The 22,909-nt window shown below is 42.2% G+C and overlaps 1 protein-coding gene across 1 annotated transcript; it reads right to left on the bottom strand.

The window, feature by feature from the left end:
* Positions 1-8,317: 8,317 nt before the first annotated feature.
* creg1 (cellular repressor of E1A-stimulated genes 1) lies at positions 8,318-21,280 on the bottom strand. Its single transcript, XM_060833121.1, has 4 exons — positions 20,913-21,280; positions 12,390-12,509; positions 10,698-10,902; positions 8,318-8,792 (listed from the first exon to the last, which is right to left on the bottom strand). Exons 1-3 carry the CDS (start codon positions 21,183-21,185, stop codon positions 10,717-10,719), a joined length of 579 nt encoding a protein of 192 aa, XP_060689104.1. The 5' UTR covers positions 21,186-21,280; the 3' UTR covers positions 8,318-8,792; positions 10,698-10,716.
* Positions 21,281-22,909: the final 1,629 nt, after the last annotated feature.

Here is a 22,909-nt window from a genome sequence, read left to right on the forward strand (position 1 = left end):
TCTGGTGCTTTCGATATGGTCTTCTCTACATCGATGAGACCAAATGGATGTTACTAAGGTATTTGATAAAGTTCCCTATGGTAGACGAATGGAGAAAGTGAAGTCATATGGTGTGCAGGTGGATAAAAAACTGGTTGAGCAACAGGAGACAGAGAGTAGTAGTTGAAGGGAGTTTCTCGAAATGGGGAAAGGTGACCAATGGTGTTCCACAGGGGTCAGTGTTAGGGCCACTGTTGGTATGATCAGCAAGTTTGCAGATGACATGAAGATTGGTGGAGTAGCAGAAAGCGTAAGGGTCTGTCAGAGAATACAGGAGAATACAAATAGACTGGAGAGTTGGGCGGAAAAGTGGCTGATGGATTTCAATCCAGACAAATGTGAGGTGATACATTTAGGCAAGACTAATTCTAGAGTGGATTATACAATGAACGGAAGAGCGTTGGGAAAAGTTGATGGGCAGAGAGATCTGGGAGTGCAGGTCCATTGTACCCTGAAGGTTGCTGCACAGGTGGATAGAGTGGTCAAGAAGGCATATGGTATGCTTGTCTTCATTGGACAGGGTATTGGGTATAAGAGATGGCAAGTCATGTTAACATTGTACAAGACATCAGTTCGGCCGCATTTAGAATACTGTGTACAATTCTGGTCGCCACATTACCAAAAGGATGTGGACGCTTTGGAGAGGTGCAGAGAAAGTTTACAAGGATGTTGCCTGATATGGAAGGTGCTGGCTATGAAGAAAGGTTGAGTAGGTTAGGTTTATTTTCATTAGAAAAAAGGAGATTGAGGGGGGACCTAATTGAGGTTTATAAAATCATGAAGGGTATAGACAGAGTAATAGAGACAAGCTTTTTCCCAGGGTGAAGGATTCAATAACGAGAGGTTACGCTTTCAAGATGAGAGGTGGAAAGTTTAAGGGGGATACACACAGCAAGTACTTCAGACAGTGGGTGGTGGGCATTTGAAATGCGTTGCCAGCAGAGGTGGTTGAGGTAGGCATGGTAGATTCATTTAAGATGCGTCTGGATAAATGCATGAGTGGGTGGGGAGTAGAGGGATACAGATGCTTTGGAATTGACCAACAGGTTTAGACAGTACATTTGGATCAGCTCAGGCTTGGTGTGCCAAAGGGCCTGTTCCTGGGCTGTAAATTTTCTTAGTTTACATTTGAACAAAGAACAAAGGACATGTTTTGTCGAGCATCTCAACCAGGCCTGCACGGACCAGCCTGACCTCCCAGTAACTGCCCATTTCAATTCTCCTTCCCATTCCCTCTCTGACATGACCATCCTCAGCCTCCTCCTTTGCCGCAGTGAATCAGATCACACAGTGGAGGAACACCTCAGGCAGCTGACAGCCTGGAGGACTTAACATTGAATTTTTCAATTTCAATAACCTCCCTTGCAACCCCCTGACTCCCTTTCCAGCCCCTTCCCCATCTTTCCATTCCACTTATCGACCCTTCCAACCACCAACCGGATTCATTTCTCCTATTGACCAACCAGGCCTTACCCTCTACTTGTGTTCACCTATCACTACCTCACCACTTCACCCCTCTCACCACCCAAAATTACTCCCCCACCCTTATCTACAGCTCCCCTCATTCCCACATCTAGTCCTGAAGAAGGGTATACCTGAAATGGTGACTTCTTCAACTTCTGATGCTGCCTGGCTTGCTGTGTTCTTCCAGCCTCCTGCTTGTCTACCTTAGGTTCCAGCATCTACAGTTTTTTTTTGTCTCTCCTTACAGATAATGCAAGAGCTAAGTCCCAATATTGTTGGGAAGGGACTAGTTACAGAAATTCTGCCTGGATTGGCAGATCTTTAGTATGGGTACTGGCACTCTATATGAGGTCATTGAGAAAACCTTTGGCTCCCAGAGTGCCTTAGGGAGATAAAAGACACCATGGCCAAGATCTCTGTAAACCCAGATGTTATTACATCCCTCTACAGCAGGTGACTTGAACCCATGACTCCTGGTCCAGGTTAGGGATACTACCACTGCACCATAAGAAGATTGAGATACTCTCTAGTTAGCTCGCTCAGAGATTTTACTATATAACTCTGGAGCAAGTAAAAATTGAACCCAGGCACCATCGTGCTGAAGCAGGGACAGTACCGTGGCCCCACACATCAAGCTCAGATGATAAGTTGCAACTGGGCAGGCCATTTCCTGTTACCAAGGAAACTCGTTCTCAACCATTTCAATGGGCAGATAAATTAGTGACTCCCTGTAAGAATTTGTAGAGGTGGTCACATCCCTCTCTCCCCAGTACATAGGGGACCAGCTGTGTCTTGTCGTTCCATCTGCTCTAGAGGTGTGTAATAACATCTCTGAACAGGTGATTTGGAAAAATAGGTTAATTTAAAAAAAAACTCAGTTGTGCGTAATAACACTTCTGGGTAGAAGAAACAAAAAAAAAGTCCCATCAACTACAGACGCCAGTTTATTTTGCGACACTGTGGAGTACATGGCTCATGTATATATTGGTTAGGGCCAATGGCACTCCTTTTCAGTTATTTGGAAAATCTTTTGTTGTGGTTGGTTGCACTTCAGCCCACCGCACCTGATCTTTTGGAATCCAGTACGGAGGGATGTGGCAGCTTGGAAGATCTGATAAGACAAGATCACTTCCAGTACGATGGGAGTGGATTAGGACATCTGAACCCGGGGCTTGTCCACTTCATCCACTTGTCTTTTTGTTTTGTTTCTTTATTGTGTTGCCTCTTGCAAAAGAGCTCGGTGACACCGGCAGTGAACTCCCAGCCCCTGATAATCTATATGCCACAGTACTTAAGGAAGTGGCCCTAGGAATAGTGAATGGATTGGTGGTCAGCTTCCAAGATTCTGTAGACTCTGGGAAAGTTCCTACAAATTGGAGGGTAGATAATGTAACCACTCTATTTAAAAAGGAGATAGAGATAAAATTGGGCATTGTAGTCCAGTCAGCCTGACAGTGGTAATGGGGAAAATGCTAGAGAGTGCTAGCTGAGCATTTGGAAAACAGTGACAGCATCGGACAGTCAGCATAGATTAACGAAAGGGAAATTGACAGTTGACAAATCTGCTGAAAGTCTTCAAGGATGTAACAAGTGGAGTTAATGAAGGAGAGCCAGTGGATATGATCTACTTGCAACTTCAGAAGGGTTTTGATAAAGTCCCACATAAAAGATTGGTGTGTAAAATTAAAGTGCATGGGCTTAGGAGTAGTGCATTGATGTGGATAGAAAAATGGTCAGTAGACAGGAAGCAAAAAGGATGAATAATATTTCAGGAGAGATGAAGAGAAGCATATCTGTACACCAAGAGTGGTAGATGTTTAGAACCCTCCTCCACAAACAAACAATAGTACATACTGGATCAGTTGTTAATTTTAAATCTGAGATTGATAAATCGTTGTTAAGCATAAAATATTATGAGATGTAGGCCAAAGGCAGGCATTTGGAGTTGGACCACAGAGCAGCCACAATCTGATTGAATGTTTGAACAGGTTCAAGAGGCTGAATAAGCTGCTCCTGTTCCTGTGTTGCCAATTTGCAACAAGACCCGGATATCAATATCAACCAGTTACTGAAGTTAAGCCTGCAAGTGCAGCAGGCAGTATGAGAGGCAAGTGATATATTGGCCTTATAGCAAGGGAATTGGAGTACAGGAACAGAGCAGTATTTCTGCAATCATATGGGGCTTTGGTGAGATCACACCTGTAATATTGTGTGCAGTTTTATCTGAGAAAGGATATTTCTTCTATGCAGGGAGTGCAGTGATGGTTTACCAGATTCATTCCTGAGATGGCAGGGACTAACCATTGAACCGGTTAGGATCTGTTCACTGGAAAATGAAAGAGGGATCTCCTAGAAACCTGTAAAAGTCAAACAGGAATTGGCAGGGCAGGGGAGGGAAGGATGTTCCAGATGACAGAGGAGCCCAGAATCAGGGGTTACAGTCAAAGTTGATGGAACAAACTATTTTTTTAGGACTGAGGTGAGGAGAAATGTCTTCACCAGAGAGGGGGGGGGGGGGGGGGGGGGGGGAGTCTGTGGAATTTGTTACCATAAGACCATAAGACATAGGAGTGGAAGTAAGGCCATTTGGCCCATCGAGTCCACTCCGCCATTCAATCATGGCTGATTGGCATTTCAACTCCACTTACCAGCGTTCTCCCCGTAGCCCTTAATTCCTCGAGACAACAAGAATCTATCAATTTCGGCCTTGAAGACATTTAGCATCCCGGCCTCCACTGCACTCCGTGGCAATGAATTCCACAGGCCCACCACCCTCTGGCTGAAGAAATGTCTCCGCATTTCTGTTCTGAATTGACCCCCTCTAATTCTAAGGCTGTGTCCACGGGTCCTAGTCTCCTCACCTAACGGAAACAATTTCCTAGCGTGCACCTTTTCCAAGCCATGTATTAGCTTGTACGTCTCTATTAAGTCTCCCCTCAATCTTCTAAACTCCAACGAATACAATTCCAGTATCCTCAGCCGTTCCTCATATGTTAGACCTGCCATTCCAGGGATCATCCGCGTGAATCTCCGCTGGACACGTTCCAGTGCCAGTATGTCCTTCCTGAGGTGTGGGGACCAAAACTGGACACAGTACTCCAAATGGGGCCTAACCAGAGCTTTATAGAGTCTCAGTAGCACATCTCTGCTTTTATATTCCAACCCTCTTGAGATAAGAGACAACATTGCATTCGCTTTCTTAATCATGGACTCAACCTGCATGTTTACCTTTAGAGAATCCTCGACTAGCACTCCCAGATCCCTTTGTGCTTTGGCTTTACTAATTTTCTCACCCTTTAGTCTATGCTTTTATTCTTTTTTCCAAAGTGCAAGACCTCGTACTTGCTCACGTTAAATTCCATCAGCCATTTCCTGGACCACTCTCCCAACCTGTCTAGATCCTTCTGTAGCCTCCCCACTTCCTCAGTACTACCTGCCTGTCCACCTAACTTCGTATCATCGGCAAACTTCGCTAGAATGCCCCCAGTCCCCTCATCCAAATCATTAATATATAATGCGAATAGCTGTGGCCCTAACACCGAACCCTGTGGGACACCGCTCGTCACCGGCTGCCATTCTGAAAAAGAACCTTTTATTCCAACTCTCTGCCTTCTGTTAGACAGCCAATCCTCAATCCATCCCAGCAGCTCACCTCGAACACCATGGGCCCTCACCTTGCTCAGCAGCCTCCCGTGTGGCACCTTATCAAAGGCCCTTTGAAAGTCTAGATAGACCACATCCACTGGGTTTCCCTGGTCTAATCTACTTGTTACCTCTTCAAAAAATTCCAACAGGTTTGTCAGGCATGACCTCCCCTTACTAAATCCATGTTGACTTGTTCTAATCAGATTCTGCTCTTCCAAGAATTTAGAAACCTCATCCTTAATGATGGATTCTAGAATTTTACCAACAACCGAGGTTAGGCTAATTGGCCTATAATTTTCCATCTTTTGCCTTGATCCTTTCTTGAACAAGGGGGTTACAACAGCCATCTTCCAATCATCCGGGACCTTTCCTGACTCCAGTGACTCTTGAAAGATCTCAACCAATGCCTCTGCTATTTCCTCAGCCACCTCTCTCAGAACTCTAGGGTGTATCCCATCAGGGCCAGGAGATTTATCAATTTTAAGACTTTTTAACTTTTCTAGCACTATCTCTTTCATGATGGCAACCATACTCAACTCAGCCCCGTGACTCCCTTTAATTTTTGGGATATTACTCATGTCTTCCTCTGTAAAAACTGACGCAAAGTACTTGTTAAGTTACAGAAAGTTATTGAGGTCAAAGGATTGCATGATTTCAAGGAGTTAGATATAGCTCTTGGGGCTAAAGATATCAAAGGTTATGGGGGAAAAAGCAGGATCAAGCCAGTGAGTTGGATGATCAGCCATGAATGACAGAGCAACCTGATGGGCTGAATGGCTTATACCTGCTCCCATATTTATTTATACATCGTACGTATGTTGTGTCTGGCTACTACCTCAAATTTCAACTTTACCCCCTTTTAAAATTAACCTGTTTGCATTGAATATCTGACTCAATATTAATTATAATAAAACAAAATTCAACAATGGGTTCATGCATACAACCACAGATCAGTCCCCATTAACATCACAAAAACAAAGGAATAGAATGGTGATGCAAAGGTCGGTCTTGTAGTCATAAAAATCATCATTCCTAATCAAAGTTATACAAGTTACCAGTATCCCCAAATATATCTGTTCCAAATGCAGGCAATAGGAAACAGAATCCTTTATGAATGCCATTCAAGAAGAGCAAACTTAGAGCTAAATAGAGGCATAGAATTCTGTGATGAAGCACAAGGATTACTCCACACCCCTCCATCCTCCCTTTGGAAAATTAACCATTTGTTGTTAGATGTAATGCAAGGATCATGATCTCTCTAGCTGGTTACGTAAAAAGTATAGTAGGGGTGGTGAATCATATGACCCCTCAAGCCTGTCAGTCATTTCACAATGGAGTTGGAGTTGATCACAGAGTAAAAGTGAGGACTGCAGATGTTGGAGATCAGAGTTGAGAGTGTGGTGCTGGAAAAGCACAACAGGTCAGGCAACAGAGGAGCAGGAGAATCGATGTTTTGGGCATAAACCCTTCATTGGGAATCATTAAGGGCTTATGCCAGAAATGTTGACTCTCCTGCTCTTCAGCTGCTGTCTGACCTGCTGTGCTTTTCCAGCACCACACTCTCAGGATTGATCATAATGTCAATTCACCTTATTGCCCAACCTAATAATTCTGTGTCAAGACATCAACTGATCGCTTTCAAATAATACTCAATAACATAGAACCACAATCTGCTCAATGGAAAGATTTTTCATCTTAATATAAAAGTCAAGCCATTATTCTGAGACCATGTCCCCAAATTCTAAACTCTTCAGACAAGAAGGGAATTTCTGTTTAACTGTATCTAGCCACAAGCTATTACAGAAGCGTTGCAATGTAATACAGAACACTTGTTTCAACAATTTCAATTATAACTGGGTGATATTTCTTTTACGACATGAGTCACAACCAAACAAAATAAAATTTTTAAGAATTTTTTTGTAAAAAGGAGCAGTCTATATGTTCAAATCCTTGGTGTGTCATGTGAAGAATTGTTACATGACAAAATGGCATAAAATGTAAAAAATCTGTTCCTAGTGCTACAAGTCTTCCAGATTGCATTAATCAGTCACATGCTTCATGAAAACACTTTTTTCTATGAAGGAAAACGCTTGCTATTTTGGGAGGAGTAAAAAGTGAAGTGATGACCATAATTAGATCAACCATGACCTAATGCAGTTTCATGTGCAATCTTGACGGGCTAATATGATTTTACCATATTAGAAGAAAACTTCATTATCCATATTATTAAAACATACTGCCAGAGAAAGACCCAAATATGAAATGGGAACCCAAATTACATGCTTAATATTTAAAAGTCAGAGACAAAGCACAGAAACTCATCTATGCCAAACGTTTATACAAGATAAATGTAGTCCCATTTGACAGCATTTGGCCCATAACCCTCTAAATCTTCCTATTCATATGTCCATCCAGATGCCTTTTAAACGTTGCAGTTGTATCAGCCTCAATGACTTCCTCCAGCAGCTCATTCCATATACGCACCACCCTCTGGGTGAAAAAATTATCCCTCAGGTCCCTTTTAGATCTTTCCTCTCTCATCTTAAACCTAGGCCCTCTAGTTTTTGACTGTGCTACCTTGGGAAAAGTCCTATCATGATTTACTTTCCCAAAATACTGCACCTCATTTATCTAAATTCAAATCCATCTGCCATTCCTCAGCCCATCTGATCAAGGTCCCATTGTACTCGGAGGTAACCTTCTTTGCTGTCCACTACCTCTCCAATTTTGGAGTCATCTACAAACCTACTAACCATACCTCCTACATTTACATGCAAATTATTTATATAAATGACGAAAAGCAAATGGTCCCAACACCAGTCCTTGTGGTCACAAACCTCCAGTCTGAAAAGCAACCCTCTACCACCACCCTCTGTTTTCTATCTTTGAGCCAGTTCTGTATCCAAGTGGCTAGCTCTCCCTATATTCAATGTGATCTAACCATGCTAACTAGCCTCCCATGAGGAACCTTTTTGAACACCTTCCTGAAGTCCATAAAGATCCACTGCTCTGCCCTCAATTCTCTTTGATACTTAAAAAAGGATATAATAAAAATATTTTTCTGTAGATTTAAATTTTTAATCAAAAATAATCATTTTCAGGAACTGTTTCATGCAATATTAAAATGAACACAAGCAATACCATGAAAATGTATTCAATATTTTTGAATCAATATACTTCTCCCTGATTTGTGTTAAGAATTTTTTTTGATTAAAGATTAATCCTTTGAAAAAATATACTTAAATTAAAACATTGTAAATTGTAATTTGTTCTCAACTTTATACATAGATTTTTCTATAAACAGCAAATTGTTAGTAATATTGTTTCAGCCCATTACATATTATAGAATCTTAATACAGTTCTATGACATATAAAAAGTATTTAGTTAATTATGACAATCTGAACATTCCTTACTTCAGTTCCCAGTTTAGAAGAACTACAGAATATACTGCAAAAGTATCATGTCCTCAAAACTGCAAGATAAGTGAAAACAGTGCTTTCTAGAAAATATAATCATTCAACTCTATAATTCTATTTCATTAGTTAGCTCAGAGAAGCTCCCTTTCTCATGCAGCAGTTTTCAGTTGAGGGAAATCTTGAAAAATTCAATATTCTGATCATCAACGTTCATGGCCTTTGTTCACCTAGAATAAACAACCAGATGTTACAGTGATGTTTAAAGGATTAATACATTTACATTGCCTTCACACAAATGGGAGAAACATATTAATGAGATGAAGGAGAATACAAATTAGGTATAATTCTTATTAGCCTTTCATAATAATTTTGAACTCCAGCTTCAATGAATGCTGAACATATGTAAATTGAATCAAAAGTATTTTGTGCTGTGTTTGGATGCCTTAGATTTGCCAGAACTAATGCCAATTACTGGACATTTTAATATTTCCATCATAAGGAACTTCTACTTAGTCAAGCTATTATTGACTTTTTATAGAACCCCTGCAGCGCGAAAACAGGCCATTTGGCCCAACAGGTCCACACTGACACTCTGAAGAGCACCCCACCCAGACCACTCCTCTACCCTATTATCTACATTTACCTCTGACAAATGCACCTAACATACACATCCCTGAACACTACGGGCAATTTAGTATGACAATTCATCTCATCTATTAGGATAAATAATAAAAGAAATATGCAAAGTGGATGATATGTGGGCAATCAAAATATATTAACACCACTGAAATTCTAATTTTGAATCGGTTCAAACACTGATCCTCAAGCACTGTTTGCATCTGTAAGAAACAAGGACTTGTAGAAGTTGTGCTTGTCTGAATCATGTAGAATTCTTATACAATTCGTTACATTTATACTGGCTAATTTGTTGTTAAAACAGAATTTTCTGCTGTTAAAACAAACTTCCAAGTAGTCAGGAACCAATGCAAAACAAAGATTGCAAACACTACTTCATGAAGAGCTGTGTAGAAGCTACTACTCTCCAAATATTGGTCCGTTGTGTACGGTCTTATTTTTACAAGTGTTCAATAAGGGAAAACAAATGGCCACATGATATGGTAATCTAAAATGGGACCTAGAGCTAAATTAATGAACAAGGTGGAGGTGACCCATTCTTAACAGCTTGTGTACCTATCCTGTATTTATTGTTAGAAGAATTTGTGCAACTGATTCACGTAGGATAAACAACTAGCCCCTAGGAATATTAAGGGATTCTAATAAACAGGGATAGTTCTCTTTACTCAGAAAATGGATTAGGGAGTGTGAAGGAAGACTGGAGAAAGGTTTTGTTAATACTTTTGCTACAAATCAAAATACTGCTGGCACAAGCTACAGAGACCATCTGTTCACACTCCCATGAGATAAGTAATCCGCTCTCCATTTTCACAGATCATATGCTTTTCCTATCTACTTAGCCTATGTGTGATAAAAATAATCATTTCTTAAAAAATTACCAAAAGGCATTGTTCTCAACTGCCTATTTTGCAAAAACTGTGATTCACAAACCTTAAAGCTTATAAATTGCAGCAGTGTTGTCTGAGATTATAATGCTAAGTCTGCCAGTCTAAATACACACCCTTACAGTGCATAATATGGCTGTCAGCTAACTTGGAGATCATTGATGAAGCAAGAGGGTTGGTGAGGGTAATGAAACAGATTTGTTTTCCACTCATGGGATGGGGGTGTCACTGGCTGGCCAGCACACAGTGCCCAACCCTGATTGCCCTTGACAAGGTGGTGGTGAGCTACTTTCTTGAACTGGTGCAGTCTGTGTGCTACAGGTAGACCAACAATGCCACTGGGAAGGGAATTAAAGGATTTTGACCCAATGACACTGAAGGAACAGTGACAATACTTCAGAGTCAGGATGGTGAGTGGCTTTCAGGGGAACTTACAGGTGCTGACATTTGCATATAACTGCTGCCCTGAGCAGAGCTGATTTCTTATGTGCAAAGTAACTAACTACTGGCGTTGCTTCTCTGTTTGGGTATTTCTGCAGAAGGACAAGGAATATGCTCTAAAGCAGGATCTAACTTATCACTACAAACTGTTAGAAGATAGGAAGCTTTTACCAGTCAAATTCTTTCACATTCAGGCTTTAACTCTGTAGTACTCCTCTGGTGTTACTGTTTTAATTCCACCAAAGTAATCCAGGACCCAAATGTTGGTAATGTTGAGCTTGGCAAAGTACCATCCATGATCATGTGGCCAGTCAGGCATTGCCGGATGACGGCTGAAGAGAGCTTTCTTTGCAAAATCAATCTCCGTGCTGTTCACCTAAGAGATTAATGTATAGAAAATTCATTCTCTCCACAATCTGAAGGAAACTGGAAATAGTTTTTCATAGAAGAATTTTCCATTCATCATGCTGATTAAAATCTGTAATTAAAAAAATGAACAATGCACCAAACATTTGCACCTTTGTGCAATTCAGTGTAATTTACTGGCAATTCATTGAATTCCCTCTCAAATACACTACTGAGAAAGAAAATAATTACCTGGATATTCCAAGGAGTGGAAATCTGTCAGATTGCCATGTACTCCTATTTTACTTCTATGAGCAATGAGCTCTTCATTTCTAACTGGGAATTCCAATCTCAACTTCTTCAGAAATGAAGAAAGCACTTGAAAACAATTTCTTCATAGTGCAAGATAAATGGAGAAGTCAAACCATGGCCCCACTTGCAGCAGTCAATGTGCCATGTTCTAAGAAATAATATCTAATGGCACAGTCAGCCGCTTTGGCAGCTACTGTGAAAAGATCAGTGTGGGGTTAAGGGTGTCAGTTGGAAAAGGGGTGATAGCACTTATATGTAAGTGATAGAGTATTTAGGGTAGGTAAAGCTCCAAGGCAGTTGGGGTGTGTTACGTTCTGCAGGAATCATCATCTTCAAGGGGTTGATAGAAGGTCACATCTAGCGGGGGTGGGTTCAAGCTGAGCTTGATATCAGGTTTAGCTGGTTGACAGAATCCAGGGAATGTAAAGGATTGGGGAGGCATAGTTTGGGGGTGACTTGGTGAATTAGTGGTTCAGCTTAATACTTATCCCAGGTTTTTCTTTCATCTAACTTTTTCTTGGTAATTTAACACTAAAGAGGAACACTCTGAATTCTCTGCCTTTAATGGAGATTTTTTTGAAGGATTTCAGGCAAAGACTGTCCATTGGAATCTTCAATTACTTAGGCAATTCGCACGGGGTCTGCTGGGTCAGGGATTCTTCATGGTGCTTTTGTGCAATTCCAGTCTGTGCTGGTCCAAAAACTATCTGGCCATTGAATATTCCAAACCATTGTTGCTGGAGTCAATAGACCAGATTACTTACAGTGTGGAAACAGGCACTTCGGACCAACAAGTCCACACTGACCTGCCGAACTGCACCCACTCAGACCCATTCCTCTACATTTACACCTGCACCTAACACTATGGACAATTTAGCATGGCCAATTCAACTAACCTGCACATTTTTGGATTGTGGGAGGAAACCGGAGCACCCGGAGGAAACCCACGCAGACACAGGGAGAATGTGCAAACTCCACACAGTCAGTCAGTTGCCCTGAAGCAGGAATTGAACCCGGGTCTCTGGCACTATGAGGCAGCAGTGCTAACCACTACCACCGTGCCACCCAAAATGTTGCATGCCTCCAAATATTCAATTAGAATACAGAGAACTTAGAGCAGAAAATGTTCCGCCAACAGAAGAGATTTTTCTAAACAATGGGAGAAAGGAGAAGGAACAGAACTTCTTGCGGTAAATTACAGCATACCTCCAAAATTCTTCCAGAGAGGATCACACGACAACAAAGTGGGCTTTGGGGATCAAACTTTTGTTTCCTACAGTAGTCCGTTGCTGCCAATGACATAGCCAGGGATACGTCTGGATTAGCCTACAATGAAATTAAAAAGGTGAGGCAGTGATATTCAAGAAAATAAATGTCAAATTATTTACAGTAATATAGAATTATAGGATCATAGAATCTTACAGCCCATCTGGTCTGAATCTTTGGAAGAGTTAATAATTAGTTCTAGTCTTCTGCTCCATATTCTTGCAAAATTTTACTTTTCAGGTAGATTTCATGTTCCCTTTTGAAAATAACTACTAAATCTGTTCCAAAAACACAGGTGGCATGGTGGCACAGTGGTTAGCACTGCTGCCTCACAGCACCACAGACCTGGGTTCAATTCCCACCTCAGGTGACTGACTGTGTGGAATTCGCACATTCTCCCAGAGTCTGCATGGGTTTCCTCTGGGTGCTCAGGTTTCCTCCCACAGTCCAAAATGTGCAGGTTAGGTGAATTGGCCATGCTAAAATTGTGTGTAGTGTTAGGTGAAGGGGTAAATGTAGGGGAATGGGTCTGGCTGGGTTGTGCTTCGGTGGGTCGGTGTGGACTTGTAGGGCCGAAGGGCTGGTTTCCACACTAAGTAATCTAATCTAACCATATTGGGCAGTGCATTCCAAATCATAACTCTTTGCCAAAAACATTCCTCACATCTATCCTCTAACCTTATGACAAATCTATATCCTCTAGTTACTAACAATCCTGTCAGTAGAAATATTTTCTTTTTCACTGTCACAATTCACTCGATTTTTTAAAACTCTCCAATTAACTTTCTCTGCTCTAGGCAAATAATCTCAACATTACTATGAGTTCACATAACTAAAATCACCATTGGTATAATTCTGGGAACTCTTGTGGTTTCTATGCCGTTGGGCATCATGGCAATTAGCATATATTGGCCCACCTCATTCTTGCTCCAAAAATGCATCTCTTCAGTTCTCAAATTTCATCTGTCAAGTGCCTGTCCATATTATTCTAATAGCACCTTCACTGTTTCCCAAGTTGGGTCTTCTGCAAAGTTTGAAAATAAGCTGACTAACCAATGTCCAAATCAATAATACAATGATAAAGTCTTAATTCACAACTCCTCCAGGAGATCATTAATTATTTCCCTCATGATTGGAACACAACTGTTCACCACTAATCTTTGCTTTCTGTCTCTTCAGATAAATTTGGATGCTTGCTGCCATTGTCCCTTCAGTCCAATTGGCTTTTAATTTGTTAAGATGTCTATTATGCGTCCTTTTAATCCAAAGGTTTTTGAAAACCCACTTACACTATATTAATTGCACTAATTTCAGCAAGCATCCCACTTTACAATCAATGAATTTTATCAGATTTGTTAGACGTATTTGCCTATCGCTTATTCACCCATGTTTTTCCCCTAGTTAAAAACATCGCTCTGGATTTTGACGAAAATGCTACTTAAGTATTTGGATTATAATTTCAATACACTTTCCAAAAAAATGTGAATCTAAACGTTTTCCTCCTGCTAATATAAATCATAATTTAGTCCATTGATCAATTTGCTGACAACTGAGTTTACTAATGGATTTCAGCATTGAAGATTTTGCAGTATTGTGCCTCTGAGGATTCACATTCTGTTGTTATGAATAATAAAGCATCCAATTCCTTAACTGGAATCTTCAATACATAATCACATGACAATTTCAAAAAGTGATGTAATTAAATAAGGTATAACAAAGACAGAAAATTGAAGAAATATACAACAGTTATGGTAGCACTTACCAATTATGGTAGTACTAAATTAGATGCTACATAATGTACCTCAGACTCTTATTTTGTTACCTTTAGCAAGAGAGAGATAAGCTATAATAAATTGTGTTTTACTGCATTCCTACTATGACTGGTTTAGACTGATAGGCTTAGTTCAGGAACTTGTTTTCAGAACCAATTCAAAATCACTATAAGTGCTTATTAAGTCTTAGATATTAATGGCAGATTCATCTGTCTGTTATTTTCATTTATGTAGATTGGAACCTGTCATTTAGAATCAGTCAAAATATGACGTGGCTTTCACATTCATCGATGCACCAAATGTAAACATTTTGAAATGTCATATTACTCCTTCCAAGTTAGTTAAAATTAAATACTTTCCTTTTTTTTTGGATTCTCTGATCCCTCTTTTTCACAATCACTATTTTGAATTCATTCAGGGAACGTGGGTGCCACTGGCTGAGCCATTATTTATTGTCTGTCCCTCGTTGCCCTGCAGGAGATGGTGGTGAGCTGTCTTCTTGCACTGCTGTAGAACCACTACAATGCTGTTGGGAGATTGCTCCAGGACTTTGACCCAGCAACATTAAAGAACAGTGAAACATTTCCCAGTAAGGATTAACATTCCTGCTAATTTTTGCATCTTCTGCATGGACCTGTAAGACCTGTGCTCAGCAAAAGCTTCCAGAACTAGACGTCAATGCTAGAAACAGCATAGGCACGTTGATCGGCGTGTTTGGGCCCTTGGACTGACTGTACACATGCAGCTTAGAGGGAACAGTGGCTTGGAGAGAAGCTTGCAGGTGGTGTTCCCATGTATCTGCTGCAATTCTGCTTTCTGGAGGGTCTAAGGAACCTTGATGAATTTCTGCAGTACTTCTATAGGTGGTGCAAACTGTCACTACTGTGCATTGGGAGGTGAAGGTGGATGTGATGTCAATCAAGTGGGCTGCTTGTCTTGGATAGTGTCAAATTTCTTGACCATTGTTGGGGCTGCAGGCAAGTAAGGACTATGCTATCAAGTTCCTGATTAATGCCTTGTAGAGGGTGGACAGGCTTTAGAGAGCCAGGAGGTGACTTATACACTGTAGGATTCCTAGCCTCTGAACTGCTCTTCTAGCCACAGGATTTATATGGCTAGTCCCAGTTCAGAATCTGTTTAGTGGTAACGCCCAGGCTATTAATAATGACAGTAAAAAGTGAGGTCTGCAGATGCTGGAGATCAGAGCTGAAAATGTGTTGCTGGTTAAAGCACAACAGGTTAGGCAGCATCCAAGGAACAGGAAATTCGACGTTTCAGGCCAGAGCCCTTCATCAGGAATGATGAAGGGCTCTGGCCCGAAACGTCGAATTTCCTGTTCCTTGGATGCTGCCTAACCTGCTGTGCTTTAACCAGCAACACATTTTCAGCTATTAATAATGACAGCAACGCCATTGAATGTCAAGTGACAGTGGTTAGATTTTCTCTTGGTGGAGACAATCATTACTTGGCACTTTTGTGATGCCACTCTAACTTACCACTTGTCAGCTCAAGCCTGGATACTATCCAAGTCAACTGCTTCAGTATCTGAGCAATCATGAATTGTGCAATCAGTACTTTTATAAAAAAGTATATAGGGGGAGGCAATGGCCTTGTGGTATTAGCACTGTACTGTTAAACCAGTGACCCAGGTAATGTTCCGGGACCCGGATTCAAATCCCGCCATAGCAGATTGTGGAATTTGAATTCAATAAAAAAAATCTGGAATTAATAACTGGATGACCATGAATCCATTGTTGATTGTTGGAAAAACCTACTTGGTTCACTAACATCCTTTAGGGAGTTCAAAGTTAAAAATCACAACACCAGATTATAGTCCAACAGGTTTAATTGGAAGCACATAGCTTTCGGAGGGCCCCGAAAGCTAGTGTACTTCCAATTAAACCTGTTGGACTATAACCTGGTGTTGTGACTTTTAAACTTTGTACACCCCAGTCCAACACCAGCATCTCCAAATCATTTTTTAGGGAAGGCCATGTCTGGCCTACATGTGACTCCAGACCCACAACAATGTGATTGACTCTTAACTGCCCTCTAGGCAATTAGAGATGGGCAATAAATGCTGACTCAGACAGTAACACCCTCATCCAGTGAATGAATATTAAAAAAAAACCAATAGCAAACATCCCCACTTCTGACCTCCCAAAGAAAGGAAAGTTATTGACTAAGTAGCTAAAAATGGTTGGGCCTAGGACACTACACCAAGAAACTACTGTAGTGATGTCATAATTGACCTCCAATGAACAGAACCATCTCGCTTTGTGTTAGATAATACTCCAAACAGCAGAGAGTTTCCCAATGATTCCCATTGTGACCATAAAACCATAAGACATAGGAGCAGAAATTAGGCCATTCAGCCCATTGAGTTTGCTCCGCCATTCAATCATGGCTGATAAGTTCTCAATCCCATTCTCCCGTTTTCTCCCCATAACCTTCGATCCCCTTGACAATCAAGAACCTATCTATCTCAGTCATAAATATACTCAGTGACCTGGCCTGCAGAGCCTTCTATGGCAATGAATTCCACAGATTCACCACTCTGGCTGAAGAAGTTTCTCTTTATCTCTGTTCTAAGAGATGTTCCCTTTACTCTACTCCCCTTTAGTTCATTGGATACTTGTTTTGTTTGGGCTCCTTGGTGCCATACTCATTTGGCTGCAGCCTTGATGTTAATCTCACAATCAATCCTTTCAGGCCCTTCCTTAGTTGGTGGAAAGTTGCCTTGCACCTGTGCTGTTGCTTCTTGTCTTCCACTTTGAGCAATATATCAAAGCTATCCTTCACTTCCATCCCTCATACTAGATCGAGCAAGACACCAAGTTAGATGGCATGAAAGTTATTGAACGTACTGTGTAATTAACTAATTGTACTTTTTTTTAATGAGACTAATGCAGAATGGGGAACATTTGTCAAGTTATGGAAAAGGCCAAACTTGTTCAGGGTTACATATCAGACCATCACATGTAACCTAAAGCAATATCAAGCTTTATTAGAGGGGTATTTGAAGTGGTACTGAAAAAGTTAGTAACAGTTCACAAATAGCAATCAATTTTACTTTGCCACATTTCCAGAAATGTTCTTGAAGGAATAGTAAATATTAATCACCTTAAAACAAGGTTTAAGATAATATCAAACAAACAAACAAACAAATTAAAACATATAAAAGTGTATATTTACAAATTGTGTACTAATGAATTACTAATATTTTGGTTATTTAAGACTGGTCAGTTACCAGAAGGAAGCTACAGTTAGAAGATGACTCACACTGACTCAGCAAACTTACAGAATTTCTGTTAATCTTTAAACTTGCATCAATGCTTTTATCAAGATGGTGCAATGTTTTAAAGTAATGATAATATGAGCTATGTTTTTGAAAATCATCCACTCTAAATTTTTTTAGCTTTTTTCCAACATTGAGTCTCCAGCTTATTTCTCACATTTTAGTTTTCTACTCACTTTTATAGAGTCAGAGCCGTATAGCATGGAAACAGACCCTTTCGTCCAACTCATTGAGGCCGACCAGATAATCTAGTCCCATTTGCCAGCATTTGGCCATATTCGTCTAAACCCTTACTGTTCATGGAATAAGATGGATGAACTTGCAGCATGGATTGGTAACTGGGACTTCAATGTTGTGGCCATTTCAGAGATATGGCTAGGGCGGGGACAGGAATGATTGTTGCAGGTTCCGGGGTTCAGATGTTTCAGTAAGAACAGGGATGGTGGTGGGGAGAGGTGTGTGGCATTGTTAGTCAAGGACAGTATTATGGTGGCAGAAAGGACGTTTGAGGACTCATCTAGTGAGATAATATGGGCTGAGGTTAGAAACAGGAGGTCACCCTGTTGGGAGTTTTCTATAGGCCTCCAAACAGATCCAGAGATGTAGAGGAAATGATAGCAAAGAGGATTCTAGATAGGAGTGAGGGTAACTGGGTAGTTGTTATGGGATCTTTAACTTTCCAAATATTGACTAGCAATACTATAGTTTGAGTACTTTGGATGAGTCAGTTTTTGTCCAGTGTGTGGAGGAGGGTTTCCCATCACAGTATGAAGACAGGCCAACAAGGGCGGGGCCATACTGGATTTGGTACTGGGTAATGAACTAGGCCGGGTGTTAGATTTGGAGGTAGGTGAGCACTTTGGTGATAGTGACCACAATTTGGTTATGTTCACTTTAGTGATGGAAAAGGATAGGTACATACTGCAGGGCAAGAGTTATAGCTGGCGGAAAGGCAATTATGATGCAATTAGGCAAGAGTTAGGATGCATAAGATGGGGAAGGAAACTGCAGGCGATGGGCACAATTGAAATGTGGAGCTTATTCAATGAACAGCTACCGTGTATCCTTGGTAAGTATGTATCTGTCAGGCAGGGAGGAAGTGGTAGAGTGAGGGAGCCATGGTATACTAAAGAAGTTGAATCTCTTGTCAAGGAGAAGAAGAAGGCTTATGTAAGGATGAGACGTGAAGGCTCAGTTAGGGCGCTTGAGAGTTACAAGTTAGTCAGGAATGACTAAGAAGAGCCAGGAGGGGACACGAGACATTGTTGGCAGGTAGGATTAAGGAAAACCCTAAGGCTATCAGGAATAAAAGCATGTCTAGAGTAAGATTAGGGCCAATCAAGGACAGTAGTGGGAAGTTGTGTGTGGAGTCTGAGTAGATAGAAGCGCTAAATGAGTATTTTCCATCAGCGTTCACACAGGAAAATGTTGTTGAGAAGAATACTGAGATACAGGCTACTAGACTGGACTGGATTGAGGTTCACAAGTAGGTCTTGTTGGGGTCAAGTTCACAAGTTGGGGCCACTGCTGTTTGTCATTTTTATGAATGACTGGATAAGGGCATAGAAGGATGGGTTAGTAAATTTGCAGATGACACTAAGGTTAGTGGAGTTGTGGATAGTGTTGAAGGATGTTGCAGGTTACAGAGGGACACGGCTGCAGAGCTGGGCTGAAAGGTGGCAAATGGAGCTTATTGCAGAAACGTGTGAAGTGATTCACTTTGGAAGGAGCGACAGGAATACAGAATGGTAAGATTCTCGGTAGTGTAAATGAGTAGAGATCTTGGTGTCCATGTACCGAGACCAGATCCTTGTAAGTTGCCACCTAGGGTTGTTCAGAAGGCATGCAGCGTGTTAGCTTTTATTGGTAGTGATTGTGTTTTGGAGCCATGAGGTCATGTTGCAGCTGTACAAAATTCTGGTGTGGTCACCCTTGGAGTATTCCATACACTTCCAGTCACCTCATTAAAAGGAAGGTTGTGGAAGCTTTGGAAAGGGTTCAGAGGAGATTTACTAGGATGTTGCCTGGTATGGTGGGAAGGTCTTATGAAGGAAGGCTGAGAGACTGGAGGCTGTTTTTGTTAGAGAGAAGACTTTGGCAATTCATCCTATTCATGCCCCTCACGATTTTATAGACCTCTATAAGGTCACCATTCAACATCCAATGCTCCAGGGAGAATAGCCCAAGCCGATTCAGCTTTTCCCTATAGCTCATACCCGCCAATATCCTTTAAATCTATTCTACACCCTTTCAAGTTGAACAACATTTTTCCTATAGCAAGGAGACCAGAATTGAACCCAGTTTCCAAACATGACTTAACCAATGTCCTGTACAGCTGCAACATGACCTCCCAACTCCTATACTCAATGCAATGGCCAATGAAGGCAAGCATACTTAATACCTTCTTCACTATCCTATTTACCAGTGACCCCACTTTCAAAGAACTGTGAACTTGCATTCCAAGGTCTGTTTGTTCAACACCACTGCCCAGGACCTTACCGTTAAGTCCTGCCCTGATTTGACATTGCAAAAGTTGACATCTTACATTTATCTAAATTAAACTCCACTTGCTACTCCTCAGTTCATTGGCTCATGTGATCAAGATCCCATTGTAATCCAAGGTAACCTTCTCTGCTGTCCAATGCACCTCCAATTTTGGTGGATTTTACTAACTGTACCTCCTATGTTCACATCCAAGTAATTTACATAATTGCCACTTCTCAGCCCATTGGCCCATCTGGTCAAGATCCTGTTGTAATCTGAGGTAACCCTCTTCACCTCCAATTTTGGTGTCATTTGCAAACTTACTAACTGTACCTCTTATGCTCACATCCAAATAATTTATGCAAATGATAAAAAGTAGAGGACCCAGCACCAGTCCTTGTAGCACCCAACTGGTCACAGGCCTCCAGTCTGAAAAACAACCCTCCACCACCACCCTCTGTCTTTTACCTTCAGCCAATTCTGTGTCCAATTGGCTAGCTCTCCCTGTATTCAATGTGATCTAACCTTGCTAACCAGTCTGCCATGGGAAATATTGTGGAATACCTTCCTGGAATCCAAAATCATTATATCTACTGCTCTGCCCTCATCAATCCTCTTTGTTACTTCAAAAAAAACTTTAGTAAATTCATTGACTATAAAGTATTTTGAGATATCTGGTATTGGTGAATAAAGCATAATATAAATGCAAATTTTATTTTGCATTGACTGTGTGACCAAATAGAGTTATTTCCTCGCCACTGTGGCATTTTCAATATTTTGTTCCAAACGTTGTATGGTAAACAGAAAACATGTATAAAAACGTTCCACGACAGCAGGACTAGTATCACATTTAAAGAGGTGCATTGAGACATGTTGGTTTCATCAAACTATGCTACAGCAGCCTCTCACCTGGATGTCGTGCACCGAGATTTCCAATGGGGTCAGGTACAGGTAAGGTTCCCCTGTGCCCTTCCCCAAGGGCCCATCGCTCACCGAGAAAACATTGGAGAAAGGCAGCCCCCGGACCGCGGCCTGGGTGGAGATGGTGGCCATCGAGCACCAGTCAGATGCATGGACGATATACCGGGCCATCTGGGCCGCCTCATCGTGAGGGGGAATCGAGATTGAGCCCCGAAAGGACGTCAACACAAACAACAGCAAAACAATCATTCCCACCGCCATTATCTATCAGACAACACCCGAATCTGACCGATTAATTTATTAACCCTGCCCATAAACTGGCTGATCAACTGACAGCCCCGCCCACCGACTGACAGCACCGCCCACCGACTGACAGCACCGCCCACAGACTGACAGCCCCGCCCACCGACTGACAGCACCGCCCACCGACTGACAGCACCGCCCACCGACTGACAGCACCGCCCACCGACTGACAGCCCCGCCCATAGACTGGCAGCCCCGCCCACAGACTGACAGCACCGCCCACCGACCGATAGCACCGCCCACCGACTGACAGCACCGCCCACAGACTGACAGCCCCGCCCACAGCCTGACAGCCCCGCCCACAGACTGACAGCCCCGCCCACAGACTGACAGCCCCGCCCATCGACTGACGGTACGGCCCATCGACTGACAGCACCTCCCACAGACTGACAGCACCGCCCACCGACTGACAGCACCGCTCACAGACTGACAGCCCCGCCCACCGACTGACAGCCCCGCCCACAGACTGACAGCACCGCCCATCGACTGACAGCACCGCTCACAGACTGACAGCCCCGCCCACAGACTGACAGCACCGCCCACCGACCGATAGCCCCGCCCACAGACTGACAGCACCGCCCATCGACTGACAGCCCCGCCCACAGACTGACAGTCCTGCTCATCAACTGACAGCCCCGCCCACAGACTGACAGTCCTGCTCATCAACTGACAGCCCCCTAGACTGAAAACCCCGCCCATCGACTGAAAACCCCGCCCATCGATTGAAAACCCCATCCATCGACTGACAGCCCCGCCCCTGGCTGAAGAAAGGTGTTTTCAATAATTACGATCTTCCACAAAGTGACTTATGCGGCCTTACCTAGAATAATGCTCTCTATGTAAAAGGCTCATTTAGGTTCATTCCATGACCCACCCGTCACAATGTTTGGAAGTCTTATAGTATCCTGTCCTTTGTGTATGATGTGGTGATGTGGAGGTGCCAGTGTTGGACTGGGGCGGACAAAGTCAGAAATCATACAACACTAGGATATACTCCAACAGATTTATTTGGAAGTTGAAGCTTTCGGAGCGCTGCCCCTTCGTCAGGCAACTAGTGCTCACTAATGCTGACTGCTCACTTTACTAAGGACCTATTTTGTTCCTGATATTGAGCACTTTGGAACTGTGACCAATGGATCCAGCCACAGGAGGGGTCATTGTCACGGTGGCTCTGGTGCTGAGGAATTGAGGGGGAACAGATTCGCCAGCCAGCCCAGAACTAATCTCCAGCAGCCACCATACTGCTTCACCATGCAGAAGTCACAGTTGACATTACTCTGAGGAACATCCTGCTGGATGTACAGGATATATCATCCTCGATTTCCTCCAGATGAGTGAGGTACAATGCCACCATAGACTGAGGATGTCCTGAAGCACCATCACAGATCTTCTGGAGCAGGATCTGCACCCTAAACAGGTGTGTGGCAATCCTATTCAAGTTGCCATCAAGGTGCTGGTGCACTAAACTTTAATGCAACTGTCTGATTCCAAGGATCCACTGGAGATCTGGGTAGGATCTCACAATCCTCAACCCATAAATGTATCAAGGCTGTATCTGATGCAATTTGTGCCGGATTACATACTCGATCTCATTTTCTTGTTATAAGGTTAGTGCCACAGCTTAGGCAGTAGGTGTTCCCAGAAGCTGGCTAATTCCATTTGCAACGTGCAGCAGCAGTTAT

Source organism: Hemiscyllium ocellatum, chromosome 12 (genome assembly GCF_020745735.1).
Source record: "Hemiscyllium ocellatum isolate sHemOce1 chromosome 12, sHemOce1.pat.X.cur, whole genome shotgun sequence".
Classification (NCBI taxonomy): domain Eukaryota; kingdom Metazoa; phylum Chordata; class Chondrichthyes; order Orectolobiformes; family Hemiscylliidae; genus Hemiscyllium; species Hemiscyllium ocellatum.